Source organism: Neodiprion fabricii, chromosome 4 (genome assembly GCF_021155785.1).
Source record: "Neodiprion fabricii isolate iyNeoFabr1 chromosome 4, iyNeoFabr1.1, whole genome shotgun sequence".
Taxonomy (NCBI): domain Eukaryota; kingdom Metazoa; phylum Arthropoda; class Insecta; order Hymenoptera; family Diprionidae; genus Neodiprion; species Neodiprion fabricii.
Genome location: NC_060242.1, coordinates 34,248,167 through 34,270,994, shown reverse-complemented (window position 1 = coordinate 34,270,994; position 22,828 = coordinate 34,248,167). Strand labels below are relative to the sequence as shown.

Sequence of the window (22,828 nt, the reverse complement as noted above, 5' to 3'; positions counted from 1 at the left end):
TGTCAGATGAATTCAAGACGTCGCCATCAAATTAGAGGTTATTGAGATTCTAAACGTCTGTAAAAAATGTGTAACAAATTTTTGAAATTTCAATGGCTAGAAGACGAGCAGAAAAATAATGAACGCAGATGACGCTACGGTCGCCATGATTGACAAGGACAGGGAGCCAATCGGATCGCGCGTTCTTCGGGTGTGAAAGAGAGCGACAAACAACAACAGCGTATTATTGCTCAAAGAAAACGTCCCGTGATGCATTGAGCCCCCCGCCGTAACGAAATAACGTGGTCGGTATCGTATGTTTATCAGTGTTTCTTCGCGGTTTATAAGTTGAAAAACGCTTGTAATTTTCATAACTCTTAAGTGGACAGATGACTTGAACTTCAAATATGGATATAGCGCAAAGATTGAATTTTGACGCCAGTGACATCGAAGATGAAGAACTGAATATCAGCTGTCAATCGAACGGTTCAGGTTCAGGTTGTGAATATGAGTTCAAAAGTAATACTGTAGTAAATTTAATTAAGCTACCCATACAGTAAGCGCATCCGATTGAAACGGGATTAAAATTTACGTAGAATTAAGATCGTGCAATTTGCACTGTCCGGTGTCTACGGACTATTCTAAATAAGCATTGAGTAGGGATTTTGCTCGGTGTCTTTCATGCCAGATTTAAAAGATTTATTAATATTTTGGAACTAATTGAAAATTCATCTTCTTATCTTACCCGTACATTAAATATGAGAATTTAAAAATTTTTACTTATTCCAATTTGCCACAAATTCATAGTATTTAGCTAGTCAATTTCAATGATCAAATTTTCTGCATCTGAATCTCGACGACTGGTTTAGAATACCCAATCTTTAACCAGGTGAGATCCAGCTTACCATGAATTGAATCTTTTCTATGGCACAGTATTCTGCCGACGGATAACAATTCAAATACTCGCTATTAGTCTTGTTACTTTTAACATGATGGCGAATGATCAATCAGCCTTACAAATTACTTACCGCTGATAAAAACTGCAGCGTAGCATCTATCAACAGTGATACTAAAGCTTTCCCCATACTACTTAATGTTACAAAATGACTTATGTCCAATGAAATACCCGTGTTTTATATGATGAATGTTGGCTATTATAATTCGATTTTGGATTTATATTTATTAAGAGTCATCAACCAGTGTCAATGAATGTTGATTATTAATGCCTCAGAAAATCAGTAAAGTACATATTTTATTATACAATCAATTACAGATATTTACTTTGTGATTTCATAAACGTTATATAAACACAAATTCTTATATTATTTTAGGGACTACAGAAATTGGCATCCCTTTTTATGAAAGGAGGCAACCTACCAGTATGTCGATGGCATGTAGTCCACCATATAAGCGTGTTCGAGCGCTTAGACTGCTTGACTCACCAGCAACGCCCAAAACATTGATGAAGGAAAGTACCACTCTTACTCCGCTTCCATCTAGAGGTGTAAAACTGTTTCACATGGAGAAGCCAAAACCTCTCGCTTCTTGTTACCATAGTCAACCCGAAAAGCCTGCAGCTAACGTTAATCCTTTCACTTCAAATGGTATGGTGCTCGTTGCTAGAAAGAGAACAAGGTCCAAGCGGAGTCTGAATAGGTATGTTGATCACTTTCCAGTAAAAATTAGCATGTAATGGAATTTTCTTTACAAATATTTACGTGCATATGAAAAAAAAACTAATTTCTTTTCATTACCAGTTCTCCTGAGCTTAGAGCACCATCTACAGACTCAGTTGACTTAGAACATTCAGACACCGAAGTAGAGCAACCAACTAAACGTGTAGCTCTTCATGAATCTAACATATCAAGATATCACCAGGAATTTCTGGAGCTCGAGTTGATTGGCGTTGGAGAGTTTGGGTCTGTTTTCAAATGTATCAACAGGCTAGATGGTTGCATCTATGCAGTGAAAAAAAGTATCAAACCAGTTGCTGGAAGTGTAAATGAAAAAAATGCGCTCAATGAAGTATATGCACATGCAGTACTTGGCAAACATCAACATGTAGTTCGCTACTATTCTGCATGGGCAGAAAACGATCACATGGTTATTCAAAACGAGTATTGTAATGGCGGTAGTTTAGCAGATGCAATTTCAAAACTACAGGCTGAAAAAAGGAACTTTACTGAAGCTGAATTGCGTCAACTTCTGATACATATTGCTGAGGGACTCAGATATTTACATTCAATGCAGTTAGTCCACATGGACATCAAACCAGGCAATATCTTCATATCGAAAGAAAAAAGACTACGCGCTGTAGACTACGATTCTGCAGATGATGGTTTTGACGAGGAAGACACAGTCGAAGAAGAAATTACTTACAAACTTGGAGACTTGGGTCACGTTACTTCGATTAACAATCCGCTATTTGAAGAGGGTGATTGTAGATATCTACCTGCTGAGATCTTACATGAGGATTTAGCCCACATGCCTAAGGCTGATATCTTTGCATTGGGATTGACTATTTATGAAGCTGGGGGTGGTGGCGCGTTACCTAAAAATGGTCCTGATTGGCATGAAATTAGGAATGGGAAGCTAAAGGAACTGCCACAATATAGTAGAGATTTTAACGAGCTATTGAAGGTAGGTAATCCCCAAAAAATAATAATCAAATTATTTTTGCAAATTACATGTTTACTTGAAAAAGAAAAATGGTAATAAAGTATCAACCATCAGTGCCCGGATATTCAGAAATTTATCACCCATTTGTATATTTTCAATATTTTAATTTACGAGGTCCTTATCATTGCAGCTTATGATTCATCCGAAGCCTGAGATGCGGCCGTCAGCAGTAACGCTGATTCAACACAGAGTCCTATGTCCTTTTGGAAAAAAAACTAAAGCACAACTTAGGCGGGAGTTGAATGCAGAAAAATTGAAGAATGGAATCCTGTCGAAACAACTCCAAGAAGCTGCTAAGTGCCTGAAGACACTAGCGCCCAATATGACTGCTATGAATACTACAACTAATCTTGGAGGCTATAGGCTAAGGCCTACACCGACTAGAACCTCATCTCGAACTGTTGGGAAAAAGGTCAACCGTAGCAACAGCGCAACTATCTTTTAATACCTAACGATTTGTTTATTTATTAGAGGAGAGGGAAAAAAGTCAACGCATCCCAAAGACAGGTGTAATGCCAGGCGATGCATTGATGTTGTGATATGCAAGTAAACTTAGTACGTAAGTCGAAATGTAATAAACTTTAAACAAAACAAAATTCGGTGCGTAGAGTAAAATGCATTGCCGTATATTTATTTTGAAGTTTAGCTATATGACTGATATGACAAGGTAATAAGTCGTATAATTTACGGGGTAAAAGAAAATTTTTAGGGAATTGAGTCTATGTCGTGGTTGACAAATATTTTTCTGTACTAACATGCGTAAAAATTAGATCTATGTGCTCTATTTTTGCTTCAAACCGTGCTTTGTCATTGCTTATTTTTTTTTTTTATATTAGTATCCCAAAAACAGATATAGAGACGTTACCGTGGCAAAATCTTTACCGGTAACGAGTTTAAATGACAGATGAATAAGATATAAATACCCTGCACAGACAGCACTATTCGCAGGATTATTGAAATGCTGGCATTTTTCGTGGAAATTTGTTTGGGTGGCCAGATAAAGTGAAAGGATCATTATTTTCTCCTTATCACTTTTTAAGTTATAATTTGGTTGCTAAAATCATGTTTATTCTATTCCTTTTTTGTGTGTGCTGAAAACATCGTAAACAAATTCTGCCTCTTGTGGTAACCCATTGTCGTATATAGAAATTTGACTCTGCATGCTACACAATAGTAAAAGTATACTCACGCTATTAGATATGTGGAGTGAAGTGCAGTATATTTTCTGAACTGAAACTTTATTTTTTTATCACGCTGAATTATTTTTTAATAATTTTAATGAGTACCTTTTTCAGTATGCATCAAATATCTTGTCACACTACATGTACTCTATTATATGTTTCACATAGAATAGATGTTGAATAATTAAACTAAACGTTAGGAGCAAAATATGTTATTCTTAGTCTCTAGTTACGTTTGAGTTACTAGGTTCAAATTTCATTTTTCTCCTGTTTGTTGTTGTTATAACTTATGAGACGTGTATACACTAGTATGAATTACTCGAAAAAACGTGGTTTAATATTTAAAACCTGCAACAGTTGGTGCCTATTCTTCCAATAACTACGTAGAACAGTATTTCAGTTACAAATATGTTGATTCTAAAATCAGATGCATGAATATTATTTGTTTTCTGCCATATCGTGCAGCTGACAGCTTTTTGTTAAGAATGGAAATAAGACAGAACGCAAAAAACATGACCGAACTAATAGATAATTAACTACAAACCTTACAGAATATTTTAGAAACATAACTTTCGCATGAATTTTCCGTAAATTAATGTATATACCACGGTAACCGAATTTTCACAGTTACACGTAAAAATTCGTCATCTTGTAAATAATCACTGCCCAGAATTGTTCTTATACCCACGAAAATTACTATATTGTATCTAGTTATTGCATCAGAAGTAATAGAGTTAAAATTTCTGACATCTAATATTGACGCTAGTACTGCATATCCATGCTCGTTTATCTTAAACGTATTCAAATATACTACGCTATATTTATAATAAAATCATTTCTCATCACTTTAAAAATATATGTCATTGCCATATCCATGACACAAAGCCTATCAATTTTTGTTTTTGTTTTTTGTTTTGTTTATTTATTCTTTTGACACAGTACGTATAAAATTATCCGATTTTAAGCATTTTAATTGCATCTTTCGCACTGTATTGAAAAGTGTCATTTTACGCACCAACAGCAGTGCGAAAACTTGAAGTTTACGCATACCATGTCAAAAAATAAATTACGAAACATGTGCGTAAAATCACATTTTACACACTAGTTGTATAGTATACAATCGTACATTACGTGCATCCACCCCTATTAAAGTCATTTATAATATGAAAGTACGTATAATTTGGTGTACCAAATTAGTAACGAAATCATTGCCGAATGTGAAAACGCGTACCGTAATTCAGTTACTAACGAATACACTCAATTACAAAGTTAAGGTTTTGTTGTAATTTCCGTTTGAAAACGAAATATAACTATGAAACTAGAAATCTGCGAAGTTGTTTACAATTAACCAACAAGATAAAGCGAGTTACATTCTCCGTGATAAATTTTAGATTCTGATTAAATTTGCATTCCATGCGCCATTCACCAATAAGTATTGTACATACATACATTGATATCGAAATAAAAAACATGACGTTGACTGAAGATGTACAGGCATGCATACTACACATATGGTATATATCTCCAGTCGCGATAACGCTCTATTGGGTCTGGTCTAATTTCGAATTTCCCGCGAAATGTGAGTTGACTGCGTTGACTGCAGCTATGTCCATGACTGTGCCGTCAACGGAATGCGCAGGGCGCTCACGAGGTGCCGACGCGCACTGCGTCTCGTTCAGAATTGTTCTAGACGCTCGTGTGAGCTGTTCCTTAAACGACAACCGCAATCATCAAGACAAGTTGATATTCAACAACCATGTCTTTACTTCGTGTTTTGCCGAAAAAATTTACGGATGCGGCAAGTGTTCTATCCCGAAGTGTACCCGTTGTGTCATATCATGCCAATGTAAGTATTTCATACCTGATAACCTACCGTAATGTCCGATTCACTATTTGACATTTTGCGTAACAGTAAAAAAAATCTGTATACATTTTTTTTATCTCGTAAAGTTCGGACATTGTTAGTTTCAAATTGTATTTTCAAAACGTCGGACTCGTTTACTTCTTAACTTTTTCGTATATCACAAACTGTATATGTCTCAATATTGTTATAAAGGGTGAAATCATCAATCACCCGTGTTATCGGCTTTCTAATGATCTAGTAGTCATCTTAAACTGAAAGCTTTCATATGTCTTAAAATGAATAGGGTTGCTGGTCAACAAATATTATTATAAAAACAGTCAGTGTCTGGACTTTAAAAAGAGAACTTCGTGACCAAATACATCCACTTTCTTTCTAAAATATTCCTCGTTTTGTGAGACTTCTTTGGCTCGGCGTTCGCTCAATTCGCGCAGTGAACCCATTGATTCTCTCAGTCCTTTCTTAATTTCCCCCGTTGTTACAATATTATCCAGGTGCTAGACCACTATGAAAATCCGAGGAATGTTGGTTCTCTTGATAAAAATGACAAACATGTGGGCACTGGCCTTGTAGGAGCTCCGGCATGTGGCGATGTCATGAAACTTCAAATAAAAGTTGATGAAAATGGAAAAATCACTGATGCTAAATTCAAGACATTTGGCTGCGGATCAGCTATCGCCTCTAGCTCGCTTGCTACTGAATGGGTTAAGGGTAAAACGGTAAGTTCATGCTTCGATTAATCCTGTGTGTACATTATACTTTAAACATCGCTAATCACTATTAATATTTATAATCAGGTTGACCAAGCATTGGAGCTAAAGAACACTGACATTGCAAAGGAACTTTGCCTTCCACCAGTCAAGCTACATTGTTCGAGTAAGTTTTAGCCCATTAGATTGCTAATAGCATTGTTAACCTTTCGTTAGTGGCGCTTGCTTGCACAACGAATTTCATTGTGCGGACAGCACTCTGCCACCTATGTTAAATGAAATGGGACATTGCCACGTCAAAATATAGTCATGAAATCTTTTTATTAAACAGCTTAATTGATTATTTTGAAAATATATATATCGAACATAATTTCTTTTAAATCTAAGAGTATATAAGCACACTGTGTGTATCGATCATCTTTACTGTCAGCTGAGATGTTCCAAGTCACCTCTGGCAACGTGGTCGGAAAAATTGAATCAACGATTTAACTCGTGTAATGAGCACTGTGCTACTATTTCACGATCTTATTGAACATTAATATACTTTTCTTATACATTAAATAGTTATCAATTATGAGTATATCCAACTATAGTAAACATTTCAAAGAGAAAAGTAGTAAAGTATGAAGTCACAGTTACTCATATAGTTACATATATTGGGATTTTTGTCTAAAGGCTAAAGTCACGCTCAAAGTGCGAGTAATGAAAGGTTAAAGATAAGATTTGTATGATGAATCAGAAATGTAACTGGGTTGCTGGCATGAAAAATTAATAATTAATATTTCATGTATCAAAATCCAAGTGCTAGAAATGGTTTTTCAGTAGCTAGCTGGTAATTTAGTAAAGTAGACTTAGTAAAAACTATAATTTTTATTCTATATCAGAGATTCAAGGCAATATTTCCAAATCCAGTTTTTAAAAATCCATTTTAAACTTTTTTTAACTTGCATTCGTAGGCATGTAAATTGCTATAAAATTAAAAAAATCCTTATTTCAGTGCTTGCAGAGGATGCAATCAAGGCAGCACTTTCTGATTACCGCATTAAGCAGCAACCAAAAGCCAAAACAGCATCTGGCAGTAATGAAGTTTAGAGTTGCATACCTAGAAGTATAAACAGCACCAAGCAGGAAAACAAACTTTATAGGTCATAGTTGGCGAAAAATAGTATATTGCATCATATCTTGCAATCCAAATTAGTCAACGTTTAAATTGAACGTCTAATATTCTTTACTGTAGCTATCTGCTGTAGTACAATCTTGGATGATGAATACAGAATCTATAATAGTTACATGTATGATCAAGTTTATAAGAGTGAGATTCTGATAGAACGTAAGTACGTCGTTTAATTTCAAATTAAATTTCTCCGACTGACTTATACATGTATGTATATACATATAAACTTACATATGTATATATAGTATTCACTTGTATCCAAAATAATTGAAATTATATTTTAGTACGCATAATATTTATTGTTCGGGTTTATAAAGCCTGCGGTTACGCAGGTTCACGATATATCATAGTGATAATTACCTTGTGATCCTATTTTTCATGGAAATTTATATTTTATTAAAGTATATTATATAATAGCAGATCGGAAAAATTCTACTGAAGTAATAAAAGTGGCGTTCAAGCATTTTGGGTATATCTATGCCCTCAATTCCCGTTACTTATAATGTGCGTAAAACTTTAATGTGCATACTCTCAAATTAGTACAGGATAAGTACAATCTTGAGGAGAGTAAAAATTAATTCTCTAACTCTCGAGAATGCTAATGTCCCCCGAACTCGCGTCGGTTCAATAGATACATGTGGGCGGTAAGATAATTGAATGGCGCTATTATGCCATATTTGCGAGAGGTGATGACAATCAATGACGGGCTCGTCGCTGGCTAAAATCATCAGTCTCTCTTTAGCCCAAGCATCGACCCATGTTCCTTCCCACTCTAGAAACTCAGCCTGGTGCTGGTCACAGAATAAGAATAAGTGGTCCGACTCGTGCTGGATGCTGTGATTATTTTACCAAAGTTCACCAGCCGAGTCCAGGTGTCGCATAGGCCGAAAAATCACCGCCCGCAAAAATTTAAATCGTCTTTCAGAACAGTTAGTATCCACGCAAAAGCTGACGTTTAACATACAACCCGTCAATACCACTTTATAAATAAATTATGATCTTCGGAAACGCCAACTAACGATACTGGTGTTTCTGAATGCCGATACCCGTACTGGCAGTTAGGTACACAGCGGAACTTTCCCATTTTATTGTAATGAATCAACGGGGTAATCTAAAATTGCACCAGAGCAAATGAACAATCCGTTCACGAACTCCGTGAGCAGAAACAAAGTGATCAAACAAGTTCGAAATAAAGATACAGGAAAAATACGTTTTCACAATCATCTATTATGACACCAAAGGATACACGTGGCGGAGAGACAGGGGACTTTAGTAAAACAACAATCACAGAGCCTTGCATCGGGAGCAGAGACTAGTAGAGTCTCTGTTGGGAGTATAGTAGAGCAGTCGGACGGACTAGGTATCTCTTAATTCTTACACCGTGGCGGCATTCGGCGCGAGTTCGGATCGGACAGGATTTGGTTCCAAGAGACACCGCGCGCGACTATATAAAAGCAATATGGCGGCGTTGACAGTAGACTCTGTGCTTGTGGGTGTATAATATTATCAGAATGAAAACTACGTAAATACAGTAGGAATAATAATCGTCAAACGTCCTACGTAATCAATGCTTAATGCGGATCGATAATATTTATATAATTATACTGCGCGATCCCGACCGAGCCGGTATTATTTTCAACCCGGGAACAATTTTCCGCGCTCAGGGGGCATTCTCTAGATGCCAAAATGTGTATCGTTAATGGATGCAAATTCTTTTGATTGTAGGTGTCATTGTTAGTTGGTTGCATAAATCATTCATGGTGGTTAGTTTTGTTTCTGGCTTATATTATTAGCCAAATTACTACCGGCCAGGATGTCTGCTAACCAAGGGAAGATGCGAGGTATGATATATCGCACGGTTATAATACGTAAATAACCTCGTCTTTCACTTCTAATGTCTTTTTTTTTTTATTCTTCAATTAAAATCGCAAGATTATTCAAATGCTATATATCTGTACTTTTACATTAAATAAGTGTGTAAATCTCTATCGTTATATTGAATTATTACTACCTTGAAATTAATACCTTCTAAATGATCTTCCATACATGAAAGATAAATCGTAACGATATTTCGGCATCATTGATTTGAAAAGAAAGATGTGTCAACGATATATTTTGTAAAATAACTTCAAACAATCAGATTTATGACTGAACAATCACATCATGTAGTTTTTGCAGACCTATTTAAAGTTAATATTTCAACTTAGGCCCAGGTCGACCACCTAAACCAAAGAGTTCCTGCACTTGGTGCGGAGAAACAAAGCAGCCGTTGAAATACGTACTGCCGACACAGCATGGAAAAAAAGAGTTTTGTTCAGAAACTTGTTTATCCGAGTATCGCAAAGCCTACATCAGAGGGGCCTGCGTGCAGTGCGATAATGTGATTAGAGGGACTCCAGTCAGACTGGAACAGCGTGATACTCCAATCAAGGATTTTTGCTCTTCTTTCTGTCTTAATAAGCATCAAAAAAAAGAGAGTGAATCAAGAAAAAGTTAGTAATAATCCTAGATTAATAGACTCATTGATGTTTACTGTTATGGCGATAATGTTATTTCTCATAATATATTATCACAATATATAATCTATGTGTCTTTAAATATAGACAATGGTGAGCAACCATCTCCTGCAGCCTCTCCTGCACCTTCTGGCCTCCCTAGTGGAAGTAGCATCCCTTCGACAACGCAATCTTATACCGGCACCAATAGTCAACCAACTGTATCTCAGCCTCCTTCAACATCATCTGGTCCTTTCCAGTATGAGACGTACCAAACGTTTGATTGGGAATTATATCTCAAAGAGACCAACAGTGTGGCTGCACCTATTGATTGCTTTAAACAGGTACTACTTGTTTTCATCTTCTATTTTAGTTTCCTTTTTTGCACAGTATAAAATCTACCCATTGATTAAATTGATATTTCCCTGTAAAATGGCAGCACGAAGTTCCGCCAACAAATGAATTTAAAATGGGAATGAAACTTGAGGCACTGGACCCTCGCAACTTGACTTCTACATGCATCGCAACAGTAGTTGGAGTCTTGGGGCCGAGATTAAGATTGCGACTCGATGGTTCGGATAACAAAAACGATTTTTGGCGCTTGGTAGATAGCAATGAAATACATCCGATTGGTCACTGCGAAAAATCTGGTGGAATGTTACAACCACCGCTAGGTTTCCGGATGAATGCATCTAGCTGGCCAATGTTTCTTTTGAAAACGCTTAATGGCGCTGAAATGGCACCAGCTAAAGTTTTTAAACGGGAACCAAAAGATCCACGTTCCAATCTCTTCGAAGTTGGGTACAAGCTCGAAGCTATTGATAAGAAAAATCCACAACTTATATGCACGGCAACTGTTGGCGCTGTAAAGGATGACATTATTCACATAACTTTCGATGGATGGAGAGGTGCTTTTGATTACTGGTGCCGTTACGATTCTCGGGATATATTTCCTGCAGGCTGGTGCTTTAAAAGCGGACATCCGCTACAGCCACCGAGGCAAAAATGTAAGCCCAATTAAATTTAATTTTTCTGATACAGATACACAGTTGTGAAAGTATTTTTTAAATTTTAAACAGAAATATTGTGATCCATCATGATTAGATAATAAATAGAAATAAATTATTTCTTGCATGACAAAATTTATAAGTTGGATGGTTTTGAACAACCACGGAAGTACTATCGTAATTAAATTACTCTTGATCGATGTGTTAATATTCATATTTTTACTATAGCAACTGGACAAAACAGATTCAAATCGAGGACAAGTAATGTCTTGCCAGTGCTTACTGTGTCAGGGGGAGAACCAGCAGTAGCCTTAGTCAGCCCAGCTGGATCGAGCGTACCTCCGCAACCGGCGACAGAACCAGATACAAGCACGGCAAATACCAAAACTCGTCAATTTGAAAATGGTATGATAACCTTTTGAACAATGATGTAACCATCATTTTCGAGCTTGAAGATTCAATGGAGTATCAGAAGTATCTGACATTGATGCGAAATTTGCGTCCTGAAATGTGTATATCTTTTGTTACAGTAACGATGTTTGTGAATCACAATTGTTCATCTGGTCCTTATTTTGATCCTCGTAAAGTGAAAGCTATGCCCGCTCAGTTTGGTTCAGGACCAATGCTAAGCGTAACAAGAGACATTTTTCAAGCCCTGCTAATGGCAGCGATCAGCCCCAGACAAATGCTAAGTTTGTTGAAACGGGGTGAAGGAGAGTGCATTAATCTGACTCTTGAAAGCAAACCAACATCTGTGAGGTTACCAGTGTTTTTAGAAGAAGAAGATTTTTACACATACATCAGAAGACAACTCGAAGATGTGTGTGCCTGTGAACATATGCTCTTCAGGCGAAAGGAACAGTGTACAAAATGTCCTGTACAGCAATCGCCATCCAACAAAAGGGACGAGTCGAATGGCACAGCTGAGAAACGGAGATGGTCCTCCGATAGCCAACAAAATCCCACAACCACCGCACCACCCCTCCAATCCAGTCCTGGCCCTGTTTCTACAAACATACCAACCTCACCCACAGCAGCCAAACAACCGAGAAAGCCGGTCCTTGGTAAGAATTGCCAAGACATTGATTTCCGATTTTAAGGAAACTAGATCCACAAATAGATCCTCAAGAATTTCTGGATTAGGTGTGATCAAATTCAACCTTTGTCAAAGTATAGTTGAGAAATAGCTTAGCTTTTATTTCAGAATTAGAAGCAGCCACATCGACAACACAATCTGAAAGTCCAGCTAGCAGAATCTCTTCTTCAGAGCCTGCTGAGTGGACTATAGAGGATGTCATTCAATACATAGCTGCGACGGATCCTGCATTAGGCCAACATGCAGATCTATTCAGGAAACATGTAAGTTTCAGTGAAATCTTGTATTATTCATAAGATAGTAAATAGTAACCCTTTTCCAACCATACCTTAATAATCACAATGAAAAGATCAAACTATACCAGTGCAATTCTACTATTGTTCACATAAACATATGGTAACGTTTCTCTTGAATGGAAAGCTTGAATTACATTATTATTCATGTCAAAAATTTTAATCTTTGACAGGAAATTGATGGTAAGGCGCTGCTGCTTCTGAACTCAGACATGATGATGAAGTACATGGGGTTGAAGTTGGGTCCAGCACTAAAAATTTGCAACCTTGTAAATCGTATTAAAGGTAGAAGACATCTGATGCTGTGACCTAATCAAGCACATAAAGACAGATAAGATTTAGAATAACAATGATTATTTACATTTGAGTCTAATAATCAACTCTTCAATTACTAGCGATTGCATTTAATCGATATATCAATGCGTAGAACTTGACCGATTTCTTTCTACAAAGTTCCTTCATGCAGTGCATATGTATTATACTCTTCTCATATGAGTATCAGTTCGATTGAGTTTTTATTATCACAAGTTTCAGAAAGATATAAAATAATTTTCCTGGAGAAAATATAGAAATGGCTCTACTGCATGTATAGTACAATTCGTCATAATTTAATTAATAGTACTTGCTAATAAATATAAATAATTTTATAATGTTACAATGGAGACGCACGTAACAACACGGTAGGCGGATTGTGTTGTACAGAGAGTCATTATATCCATGATTATTATTTTGGCATCTTACACACCACGAATTGGTTGCAAATGATTAGTAACAAGGAAGAGAAAAAAATGTATGATTGCAAACCATTTATCTATATGGTATCTATCTGCTTCGTAGAAAGTAAAAAAATCAACGATTTAATTTCACACATACAATAACTTCGATTCATTATTGTGTACTGGTGTCAGGTAAAATTCGTCTGCAAATAATGGAAGTTTTAGAGATGGTACTAGAAAATAACATGACATAATTGTATTTTACGGAACAGATCTGCTTGCCTGCACATAGAGATAGCCATAAAAGGTTGATATTTTAATTTTATATTTCTAATTAGCAGGTCATGTTTGCATGATATATTTTTTCTTCATTCGCTTTGCTTTCATATTTTATGAGGGACTGAAAGTAATAAATTCATCAACAATCGATCCTGACTGCATAAAATGTGTTTCAGAAGTCCGAAAATGGAGAATAAACCATCCGAGTACATGAATACAATTTTAGTTGCTAACAATACAATGTAACGTACGGTGTACTACCAGTGTTTCTTCAATCGACAAAAAAGTAAGCTTAGGGTTGATGTGGACTTAAATGTATGGCGTTGCAATTTACAATTTGATTGGACTTGCAAAGGAAATTAAAAATATCGTAATTTTTGTTAAAATATTCTAATCAAAATGTAAAAAAATGCTGTAAAAATGTGAATAGATGAAAAAAGAAAAAAACAAATTAATCTCAAAAGTAGTGGTGTCATACTATATACGTAAATACCACGTGCCCCTTTTTATATTTACAGTGTTGTAACACTGTGCGAAGAAAGATCACTCGTTTGGAAAAATTTAGTTACACAATGTGACCAATGTTCTAGTAAACTTGCAAAAATGCTTTAAGACGAAAGTCAACAGAAAAAAATGACAGTGGTCAAAAAAGAAATATTTCCCAGAAATTATTCAATCCTGCAGTCCAAATCAATAAAAAAATACGTGATATTGTTTAAATATTGGGTATCGATTAGATTTGAAACTTGGATATAGATGCAATGAAATTACACCGAGTGATTTAAGCCAAAATATGGTTACTGCATTGTCAATGGTAAATAAAATGACATTGAAACATTGAATTATAGGATTTATCTTCTGTTAATTATCCCAAAGATATTGCCGCCCTGATTCAATCATTCAATGGGTGTTGTTTAAAGAAACACTTTTGTATTTAATGGTCAGGTAGAATATCTAAATTAAAGTTTTTGGCATATATTTTCACTTTGAAGATATTGGATTGGCGAGTAACAGCCAAGCATGAAAAATAAAAGAAGTACACTTAAATTTTGCTCACAGCGTTATAATGCGTGACGAGATTGAATCATTATGGCACACTAGAAAGAAGTCACTTTATGAACTTAGAACATCACGGCCGTTAATTATCAGATATATGTTTACATAAATTATCCATGCCTATGTATTTTTAAAACTAGAATCATATGATCATTCCAATACTTTGCATCAGACGCATTAAATCTCAATCTAAATTTTACAGATATTCAAAATTTTTTTAATACTGCAGCTCAAAATATGGGAGTTGTGTGCAGTGCATATTATATTTAGTAATAATAATCTATCTTCAGTTAATTAATGTAACTGAAAATCATATATTATACTAACTCAAATATCAGAGAATCAGTTACCTGAGGCATTCGGTAATCCCCATTAGTCGAACACTTTTTCTCTATGTATGAGTGGTTAGGTAGTTTAAACGATGAGTATCATAATGGTGTAAGCAACACATGTTGCATACAGAAAAGTCCTACATGTACATTTTCTACATACTTCAGTAGTTTATAGATCAAATAATTATTCTTTAACAGTCTGTGCAACAGATAGAATAGCATTGACAGAGACTAGCTTTACTTGATACCGATTACGATATGACAATATGTATATAATTATATTTACAGTATGATTACTAACATTAGCATATAATTTCCTTACATATTCTATTCCCATGGTTTTGTGATAGCATTACTCAGAGATATATTAATTTTACTATTAATATTTTTATGACAAAAGTATTTTTCAAAGATAGGTTTGATATCCAAATAAATATAGAAGTCACATGATAGAATGCTATACTGTCAATGTAGTGGCTCATGAATTACATATTCAATTACATTATCCTATTTCAGCGACTAGTACATTATCAGTACAGACCACATGCCACCCGAAGTCTGTTTCTCAAAATATTGTTATACTTATTTCTCAAGTGATTAGAATATTCGAAGCATAAATAGAATATGGCTAGCCGTTATATCGATATAAAATCGTTACTTTTTATTCAATGATATTTAAAATAACTTACCATTCGTTATTAACTGTATTGCTTTTTTCCTATTTTTCATTTCTCGATATTTTACTATATATAGTAAAGATTAATCAAATCTAATAGTTTGCTTAGTTATCTTAAAAATCAATCATGATTTTATAATTTACAGTGTTGTATTTAAATTTAATCTTGCGTTCCAGTGAAGCTTAAACCAAATTCTGTGCCCACCGTTTGTCTTGGGTGAATATCTTCAGTATACCTCATATGTAGTTTCAAGATCCAAATATAGTCCCATACAATATATGTTACTGCGAATTTTTTCGTGAGGCACTTATTGTCAGCACATCAAATATTGGTTTCATGGTTTTTGATTTTTAAACAAAACATTAAAGTTTTCAGTCTTATACTTGATTTTGAATACTCTGAACGACTAATTTCACGATGTGAACGAAATTATTACTGGGGGTTTAGGCGAAGTAACTTATTCATAAGTATCCATACATCCCTATTTATAAAAAATAATACAACAGTTCAGTTCCGCGATGACAAACTTGGCATAATTCGTGGTATTAACGTGTTTATTATTGGTGAAATTATATGAGCACGTTGAGTGGTAGTATACATATTGAAAAGTTTAATATCTCCTTAGAATGGTAATTGAATTTAAAATAAGCTATAATAATAATAAATACGTGTATGTTGATCTTAAAATTCGATTCAATCAATTTGGAAATACATACGTTAAACCTTTATCGAAATTTCGTATGCATGTAGATCAAGAACAATCGACAAATCTGCATACAACTTTAATTTATCTTCTAAATATCTCTTATGCTGCACATCGAACTGCAATTAAGTTGAATTATTACATGATCACATGAGGTTGTGTTGTAAATAAGTGTACATTACATCCAATCCATCTTCTCATCAGCCGTGATTATTCGTGTTTACCAAAAGATATAGATAGTGATGCTGCATGATTTTTAATTATTATAAATAATTTCTCGTTTTTCATATCGTATCGATATATTGTACGGATTAAATCACTGTATGTTTTCTGCAACGCATACCTAACATTATGACATGTGCAACAAACCAGACTTTGCACGTATAAGTTTAAAGAGTAAGGTTTAAAATTTGTTGTAATGTAAAATCGGACCTTTGTGCATTTGTTAATGTTAATATAAAGAAGAATTACCCTTTTAATAACCAACTGATAAATTTTATATGTGATATAATTCAAGTATGTCAACTGATCAGTTGAAAAAGTAATAAAAGTTAGTTACTGTATTGAGTTATTGTACTTTCGTGAATTCTTATTTCTAATTGAGATGTAAAGTTTTATTTCGATAAAAAATAATTATTGTTGGTGACGTGAATTACTTATTCAGAAGGATTTTTCTGGTAGGATGTTTTTTTAGAATTAAATTTGGGGTGCAGTTTAGTATTACTAATGTCTCATTTATTTATATATACGTAGAAACTCAGGGTGCAACAATATACATGCATACACAATAATAAACACATGTAACTTAGGGAGTTCTAACAGATCTCAGAACATAACTTAAAAATTAATTATTTCGTTCAGACGATCAAGTCTTGTTGGGCTATGCTATAATAATATAATATATACTAAAATACCATATTTTACTACTATTTACGTCCGAAGTTTTTCTAGGTACATGATGAGAATGTAACCGCTCACAAAATAGACATAAACAGCTTAAAATATTAATCGAGTGTTAACAAATGAATTAGGGTGCAGACAGTTTTGAGTGTTTTCAATTAAACTATAGAGGAAAAGTAATCTTAATGATTGATTTCGATTATTCATTATAATGTGTATGATACTTTTTAGTAGAACGACGAATTTCCTTAGGTTCATAAATGGATTTATAAAATCGCATTTTAGTGTTACGAGTTAGGGAATGGATTGTTTAATTGTGTGAATTTATTTGTTCTTAATTGAGCATTGCTTAAGTCACACACCTTAAAAAACTACGAATGTTAATAGTATTTGACGAATCCCAGTTTTCCCAAGATCCAAAGAAGAATGTTGCCTGCCAATTTTCGTTACCATATTATACGTATGATGTACAAAATTGATCACGAACTTTATATTTGATAAATTACAGGTATAGATATTAATATAAGTATTGATTAAAAGTGTGTTCATGAAATACTAGAGTCGAAGACACCAAATATGTGGCAAACCTTTCACTAAATTTCAATCTGAGATTAGAATTTGCTTTGAATTGATTTTAGTAGGCAACAAACTTAAAATCAATATAAATGATTGGTTTTTTTATACATATAGTATAGTGTATGAAATTTTGCTTCTTTGATGCCCAATGTATTAAATTGAAATTTTTTACAAGTATTGTAAACAAACTTAACAGATCGTGATTCGAGTTACTCAGTTTTTAAAATGATGTTTCAAATAGACAATATTTGCTTTTAATTTTACTCCTTTTTTTATGTGATTAAAAAGTATCTTCGTATTGCAAAGTATGAAAAATTGCTATATTAATTTAATATTCGTACAAAAAATTCCTTGATTTATTTCAGAACATCAGGTATATAATTTTTCAATTCTCATAACAAAACATCGTGCATCAGTTAATTACACGTTTTAATTCAACAATGAATACAAATTCATCTTTGTAATCGAATAGAATATTACATTTATAGCGGGTAGACTTCTTTGATGAAAAGTCTTATACAATTTCGTCTCTAAATTTGTAACTTTTTTTTATGTGATGCGGTATACGAAATTGAGCGAATTGATTACGTAAGTGCAGCTATTTAAATACAAGGAAAATCTATATTTTCAAATCATTTAAAATTATTATATACAAAATCCAGCATCATATATAAACATTCAATGCTTCTTGCCTCTGATCTCAATTTATGAAAATAGATATACTTTATAGACGATAATTTTCCTTATTCTTTTTTTTTTTTTATTCATTATATACCTTGACATGCAAGTATAGGTCTGTGAGTTTATATTTTTTTTAGACACGACTTTAAGTTCAATTGATATTTATCACACGTCAAGCTAGTAATCTTGCTCAGACATGAGCTCTGCACACTTTTTTGCAAGACTAGTCAAACAAAGAAGCTTAACTGCTACTGTCTCATGGTTTTGGCTAGCATCAAATTGGTTTATTTAAACTTTTTTTCCCTTCATTTCGTATTTTACAAAGAACAGCATTCACGATATTTACAAAAAGTGACTGTTTACACTTTCAAACATTCAGAAAAGTGCCAGGATCTGCAGCAAAACACGTTACATGAATTAATATATCAGTTCGAAACTGGGATAGCTTTGTTGCTGCAAGTGACAGAATAGAAATGGGATCAAATACTCAACACAAATATTACATTATTAATATGATGAGAACAGCATTCCAACAGTACAATAGATAATATGTGGACGTGATTGCCAATTAAATCAATATTGTAAATTTCTCATTCGTCTTTAGTGTTGATCAAATATTATTGGTTTCAAAACTCATTTATTTCTAAATAATCCGTGATCTTGATAGTCAACTGCATCAAAGTTAAGTGACAAAGTAAAACTATCTATTCATTCACAATTGTGGAAAAAATCATTGTGTTTCAAAGATATGACGTAAAAAATGCTGAAAGACACTCAACATTTATTTCATAATTTGTCAAGAAATGAACCTCGTTTCATTTCAGTATAATTAAATAGTTGAAATCTAACTTGAAATGAGTAATTTGATCAACTTTTATGAAAATATATATTCAATTATTACAATTTATTACTAAATATTCAATTTTAATGCTTTTTTCAACTGTTATGAATTATATTGTAAAAACTTTTTCAAGATTCTTTTAGTACACTTCATCGAAGTAATAATGATAATGCATATTATTTGGTATTGAATAAATATAACAGTCGAGTTTGATAATATTGGGTTCTAGAATAATTTTCGAATAATATCCTGTGCTGATTTGGGCACCTTATCGGTCACATCGCCATAAATCGTATAAATTCGATAGAAACACATGCGTATACGAATATGCTGAAATAATGTATCCTTTATATATACTGGCACAGCTAAGTTAACCAAACTTTGAATAATGAATTATTCTTCGTGCACAGTGGAATTGATCCTGTGAAGCTGCTCTATAATTTAAGTGCATCATACAGAAAAAAAAAAAAAAACAAGACGATCAGCAATAGCTGATTTCATGATTATCTACTTTATGTAGGTATGGTTTTAATGGTTCTTCATTTATCTCTCATCTCTTTATCACAATATTATTATTTTTCTTTTCCTCAATTTACGTTTCATGGTAATATCAATTTAGATCAATAAAAAAAAAAAATTATAATTGTATCCGTCACAGTAGCAATTAAGAATGAAGTGAAATAATCATATCTAAGAGCTTAGCTCAGACCAATAAAATGCACAATCAAATGTTTTTTTTTTTTTTTTTCTTGAAGTAATTAGAATTAGAAAAATTTCAAGGTCTTAATTGAAGTTGTCGTGGCTACGTGAGCGACTTGTTACGGTGATCAACTTTACGTGTTTCGTATTTTTCCAGGAACATAGTTCTTATCTATGACTGGCTCTTGCAGGAACATGTGGAGACATCGTTCATTTTGCGCTAATGGGTGGCCAGCTATTCTGAAAATTTAAATAGTTTCCATATCACTTGAAAGTCCTTCAACCTCTAATTTTGTTTAAATATTGTAATTTAAGACTTACTTATTCACGAAAATTTCAAGACCTTTTCGCCGGTCTTCGATAAAGTCTTCTTCAAATATTCCATCATCACCTCGAAATGGCATCTGACGCTTCCATGCTTTGCCAGGCAATGGTGGCACTACTATCTGTACACCATAAGGAATGAGTTAATATTTCTGTCTATGACCGGATGCATTCACACTCTTCTGTCGTTACAAAATTTGTAGCTGAACAATAATTTTTTAGTATCCATGATCATTTTTATGTCTAAGATGAAAAAGTTCTCACAAATCTTATCACAAATATTACTCATAAGTGCTCAAAACCTTGCTATCTCGTTCCAGTTCGTTTCGGAGCCATTCAAAGTCACTGTATCGTCTTCTCACGCTGGACTCTTTGACTTTGAATACAGGGAGATTTGTCTGCAACACATTAAAATGATGTACATATAAACCGGTTGTGTTACATTGGCAGTATTTGATAAATGAATAGTTCTTAGTTATTTTTAGATAACCAGAATTTTAAAATGTACCGATACGGATGACCTTCTAGACTAGAGTATTTATAGTACTGAATGATGGTTGGTAACATTTATCACAATGTTTACCTACTTTTATTTAGTAAAGTAAAAAGTCAAGTACACGTGATTGGTGTAGTTACCAAATTCAGATGAAAGAAGTATTATTGGTTCATTAACTTACTCAGCTCAGACTTGTAGATTTTCATTGTTGCTACGATTACAAAATTGCATATTATCCTAATGAACTAAGCATTGACTTATAGTCACCATTGCAGAAGTATTCATGTTGATATCAATTTATGTTGTATATCAGTCTAAATATAATACTTACACTAAAATATTGGTACTTAGATGAATGAATGAGATTGGCTTTTTACTGAGAATTGACATTTAAAATTATCTAATGGTTTTCAGGTGTTGCGTCACTGGGAAAATAGAAGCAATGCTATTTCTAAACATTCTGAACATTATTAATTACTGTCTAATAACGAATATCAGATCAGCAAACAAAGATTTTGCTTTACAAAATAATTTGTAGTCTATGTTCATTATTTGCACATAAGTGTCAATATTGTCAAATATATTTGTAAAAATACAACGAAATTGTACGCGTAGAAAATTTTTTTATTATGATTATCAGTAGTTCAATGATAAGTAACACATATAGAAGGAACAGGTTACCACATAAATGGAAAATGAATCATTGCAACGGAAGTATAGCATGAACATTGTTAGCCAACCTTTGAAGCAGTATTTCCTGAAACATGGTATGTATCCCTTGTACAGCGTTTAACTGGTAGACGAGCAACAAATGAGCCAATAGTGAAGCAATTGTAAAAAACATGTACAACTAATAACATGTACTCAAGAGTAAGGCAAAGAGTTGGAGAGAAACTTTAACAAAGCCTTCCAACTGACCCGAAGATATTCCGACTTGTGAATAACAATAATATTCTGCACTAATTGGATTTAAAATTGATGAACCATGTGCCAGCTCAAGGGGGAGGAACATTGACTATAATAGTGTTGACGTGGTTACGAAAGAGGGCTGGGTGGATTCTGCGGGAGGACGAATAAGTCTTATCGTTTTGAACGACAAGAGTAGAGAATGAATAAGCATTAGCACTCACCCTCATTCGAACTTCGTAATCAGTGTATCGCTTTTTGCCGACGCCGTGAGTAATCGGATTGATCACATCGATTTCGAGAAAGTTTGCTGGCGCCGCGTACGCGTCGTCTAACGTTTGTTTTTTGACATTCAAGCGCCGTGTTGCGTCCACCGTCGTGTCGGCCATGATTCTCGTTTAGTTATTATTAAAATGATCCACCTACCAAACTACCCGACAGATAAAACGATAACAGGGTGAGGAATCTATCAACTGACACCACAAACTTGACACATTTGATGTCACTGCCTAATGCGACTGCGCACTGCGCTTGCACGAAACAACCATAAACCAAAGTTGCATTTTTATCAAAGCAAGATGGTCACGCGACTTGTAAGAGTTAAAGTCGTGTTGTGGGCTCTAAATACTACTTCGTGATATATATATAAACTAGTATGATTGCGTTGACTGAAGATTTATAAAGACTGCTAGCTTAATGCATTGGTCCGGAGTAACGTGTTCTGCAAATGTGTTGGATATAGGAACGATTTTCATACAAGGTCGTGCATTCCACCAGCAGATGTCACGGCAAGCTTAGTGAACCTACAGCGCAGGCGCATGCATGCATACAAATTACAACATAACCTCAATTACAACGTTGATAAACGGTTAAGCAAACGTGTTGATTCATGTGTCGCGTTGACTCGCATCATTTCAAGAATTCAATAAAATATTCAGTTTGGTTTAGCTGTAAGAATCGTGATGACACCTGCACAGGTAAAAGTATTTACATGTCTATTATGCGTGAGCTGATGAATTCAACCAACGTTTCATATGTAATGTGTAACATTCTGATCTACCTCGGTATTGTTTAACAGTTTTGAATTGACCGTCTGTTCCATGTTGTGACGTCAAATGGGGGAACTTTTCTATTGGGTCGTCGAAAAACTTGCGTGTAACACATCTA

At 34.2% G+C, this 22,828-nt stretch overlaps 4 protein-coding genes across 7 annotated transcripts; 3 read left to right on the top strand and 1 right to left on the bottom strand.

Moving 5' to 3' along the window:
- Positions 1-81: 81 nt before the first annotated feature.
- On the top strand, positions 82-4,099 carry LOC124181077 (wee1-like protein kinase). 4 transcript variants are annotated; one of them, XM_046567262.1, is made up of 5 exons: positions 82-284; positions 362-477; positions 1,311-1,635; positions 1,737-2,619; positions 2,789-4,099. In XM_046567262.1, the coding sequence occupies exons 2-5, from the start codon at positions 387-389 to the stop codon at positions 3,101-3,103; spliced, it is 1,614 nt and encodes a 537-aa protein (XP_046423218.1). In that variant the 5' UTR covers positions 82-284; positions 362-386; the 3' UTR covers positions 3,104-4,099. The 4 variants fall into 4 exon arrangements, with proteins under 4 accessions (XP_046423218.1, XP_046423216.1, XP_046423217.1 ...); XM_046567260.1 differs by having other exon boundaries at positions 362-498; XM_046567261.1 differs by having other exon boundaries at positions 82-480.
- Positions 4,100-5,501: 1,402 nt separating this feature from the next.
- On the top strand, positions 5,502-8,047 carry LOC124181082 (iron-sulfur cluster assembly enzyme ISCU, mitochondrial). Its single transcript, XM_046567271.1, has 4 exons — positions 5,502-5,685; positions 6,195-6,419; positions 6,498-6,576; positions 7,408-8,047. Exons 1-4 carry the CDS (start codon positions 5,596-5,598, stop codon positions 7,500-7,502), a joined length of 489 nt encoding a protein of 162 aa, XP_046423227.1. The 5' UTR covers positions 5,502-5,595; the 3' UTR covers positions 7,503-8,047.
- A 129-nt stretch (positions 8,048-8,176) lies between these two features.
- On the top strand, positions 8,177-17,493 carry LOC124181076 (polycomb protein Scm). Its single transcript, XM_046567259.1, has 8 exons — positions 8,177-9,425; positions 9,792-10,076; positions 10,188-10,423; positions 10,519-11,086; positions 11,315-11,491; positions 11,617-12,150; positions 12,291-12,445; positions 12,649-17,493. Exons 1-8 carry the CDS (start codon positions 9,398-9,400, stop codon positions 12,781-12,783), a joined length of 2,118 nt encoding a protein of 705 aa, XP_046423215.1. The 5' UTR covers positions 8,177-9,397; the 3' UTR covers positions 12,784-17,493.
- Positions 17,494-18,315: 822 nt separating this feature from the next.
- LOC124181081 (sorting nexin-12) lies at positions 18,316-22,186 on the bottom strand. Its single transcript, XM_046567270.1, has 4 exons — positions 21,886-22,186; positions 20,562-20,657; positions 20,257-20,381; positions 18,316-20,175 (listed from the first exon to the last, which is right to left on the bottom strand). Exons 1-4 carry the CDS (start codon positions 22,048-22,050, stop codon positions 20,070-20,072), a joined length of 492 nt encoding a protein of 163 aa, XP_046423226.1. The 5' UTR covers positions 22,051-22,186; the 3' UTR covers positions 18,316-20,069.
- Between the last annotated feature and the right edge of the window lie 642 nt (positions 22,187-22,828).

What these genes read in the sequence shown, in the direction of transcription:
- LOC124181077 (XM_046567260.1), top strand. Translation starts at nt 387, where the DNA reads ATGGATATAGCGCAAAGATTGAATTTTGACGCCAGTGACATCGAAGAT. An exon ending in TTGTGAATATGAGTTCAAAA is followed by an intron (nt 499 to 1,310) that starts GTAATACTGTAG and finishes ATATTATTTTAG; the next exon opens with GGACTACAGAAATTGGCATC. An exon ending in TCCAAGCGGAGTCTGAATAG is followed by an intron (nt 1,636 to 1,736) that starts GTATGTTGATCA and finishes TTTCATTACCAG; the next exon opens with TTCTCCTGAGCTTAGAGCAC.
- LOC124181082 (XM_046567271.1), top strand. Translation starts at nt 5,596, where the DNA reads ATGTCTTTACTTCGTGTTTTGCCGAAAAAATTTACGGATGCGGCAAGT. An exon ending in AATGGGTTAAGGGTAAAACG is followed by an intron (nt 6,420 to 6,497) that starts GTAAGTTCATGC and finishes ATTTATAATCAG; the next exon opens with GTTGACCAAGCATTGGAGCT. An exon ending in AGTCAAGCTACATTGTTCGA is followed by an intron (nt 6,577 to 7,407) that starts GTAAGTTTTAGC and finishes TCCTTATTTCAG; the next exon opens with TGCTTGCAGAGGATGCAATC.
- LOC124181076 (XM_046567259.1), top strand. Translation starts at nt 9,398, where the DNA reads ATGTCTGCTAACCAAGGGAAGATGCGAG. An exon ending in TAACCAAGGGAAGATGCGAG is followed by an intron (nt 9,426 to 9,791) that starts GTATGATATATC and finishes ATTTCAACTTAG; the next exon opens with GCCCAGGTCGACCACCTAAA. An exon ending in CTATTGATTGCTTTAAACAG is followed by an intron (nt 10,424 to 10,518) that starts GTACTACTTGTT and finishes GTAAAATGGCAG; the next exon opens with CACGAAGTTCCGCCAACAAA.
- LOC124181081 (XM_046567270.1), bottom strand. Translation starts at nt 22,050, where the DNA reads ATGGCCGACACGACGGTGGACGCAACACGGCGCTTGAATGTCAAAAAA. An exon ending in AACTGGAACGAGATAGCAAG is followed by an intron (nt 20,382 to 20,561) that starts GTTTTGAGCACT and finishes TATGGTGTACAG; the next exon opens with ATAGTAGTGCCACCATTGCC. An exon ending in CTTGAAATTTTCGTGAATAA is followed by an intron (nt 20,176 to 20,256) that starts GTAAGTCTTAAA and finishes TTAAATTTTCAG; the next exon opens with AATAGCTGGCCACCCATTAG.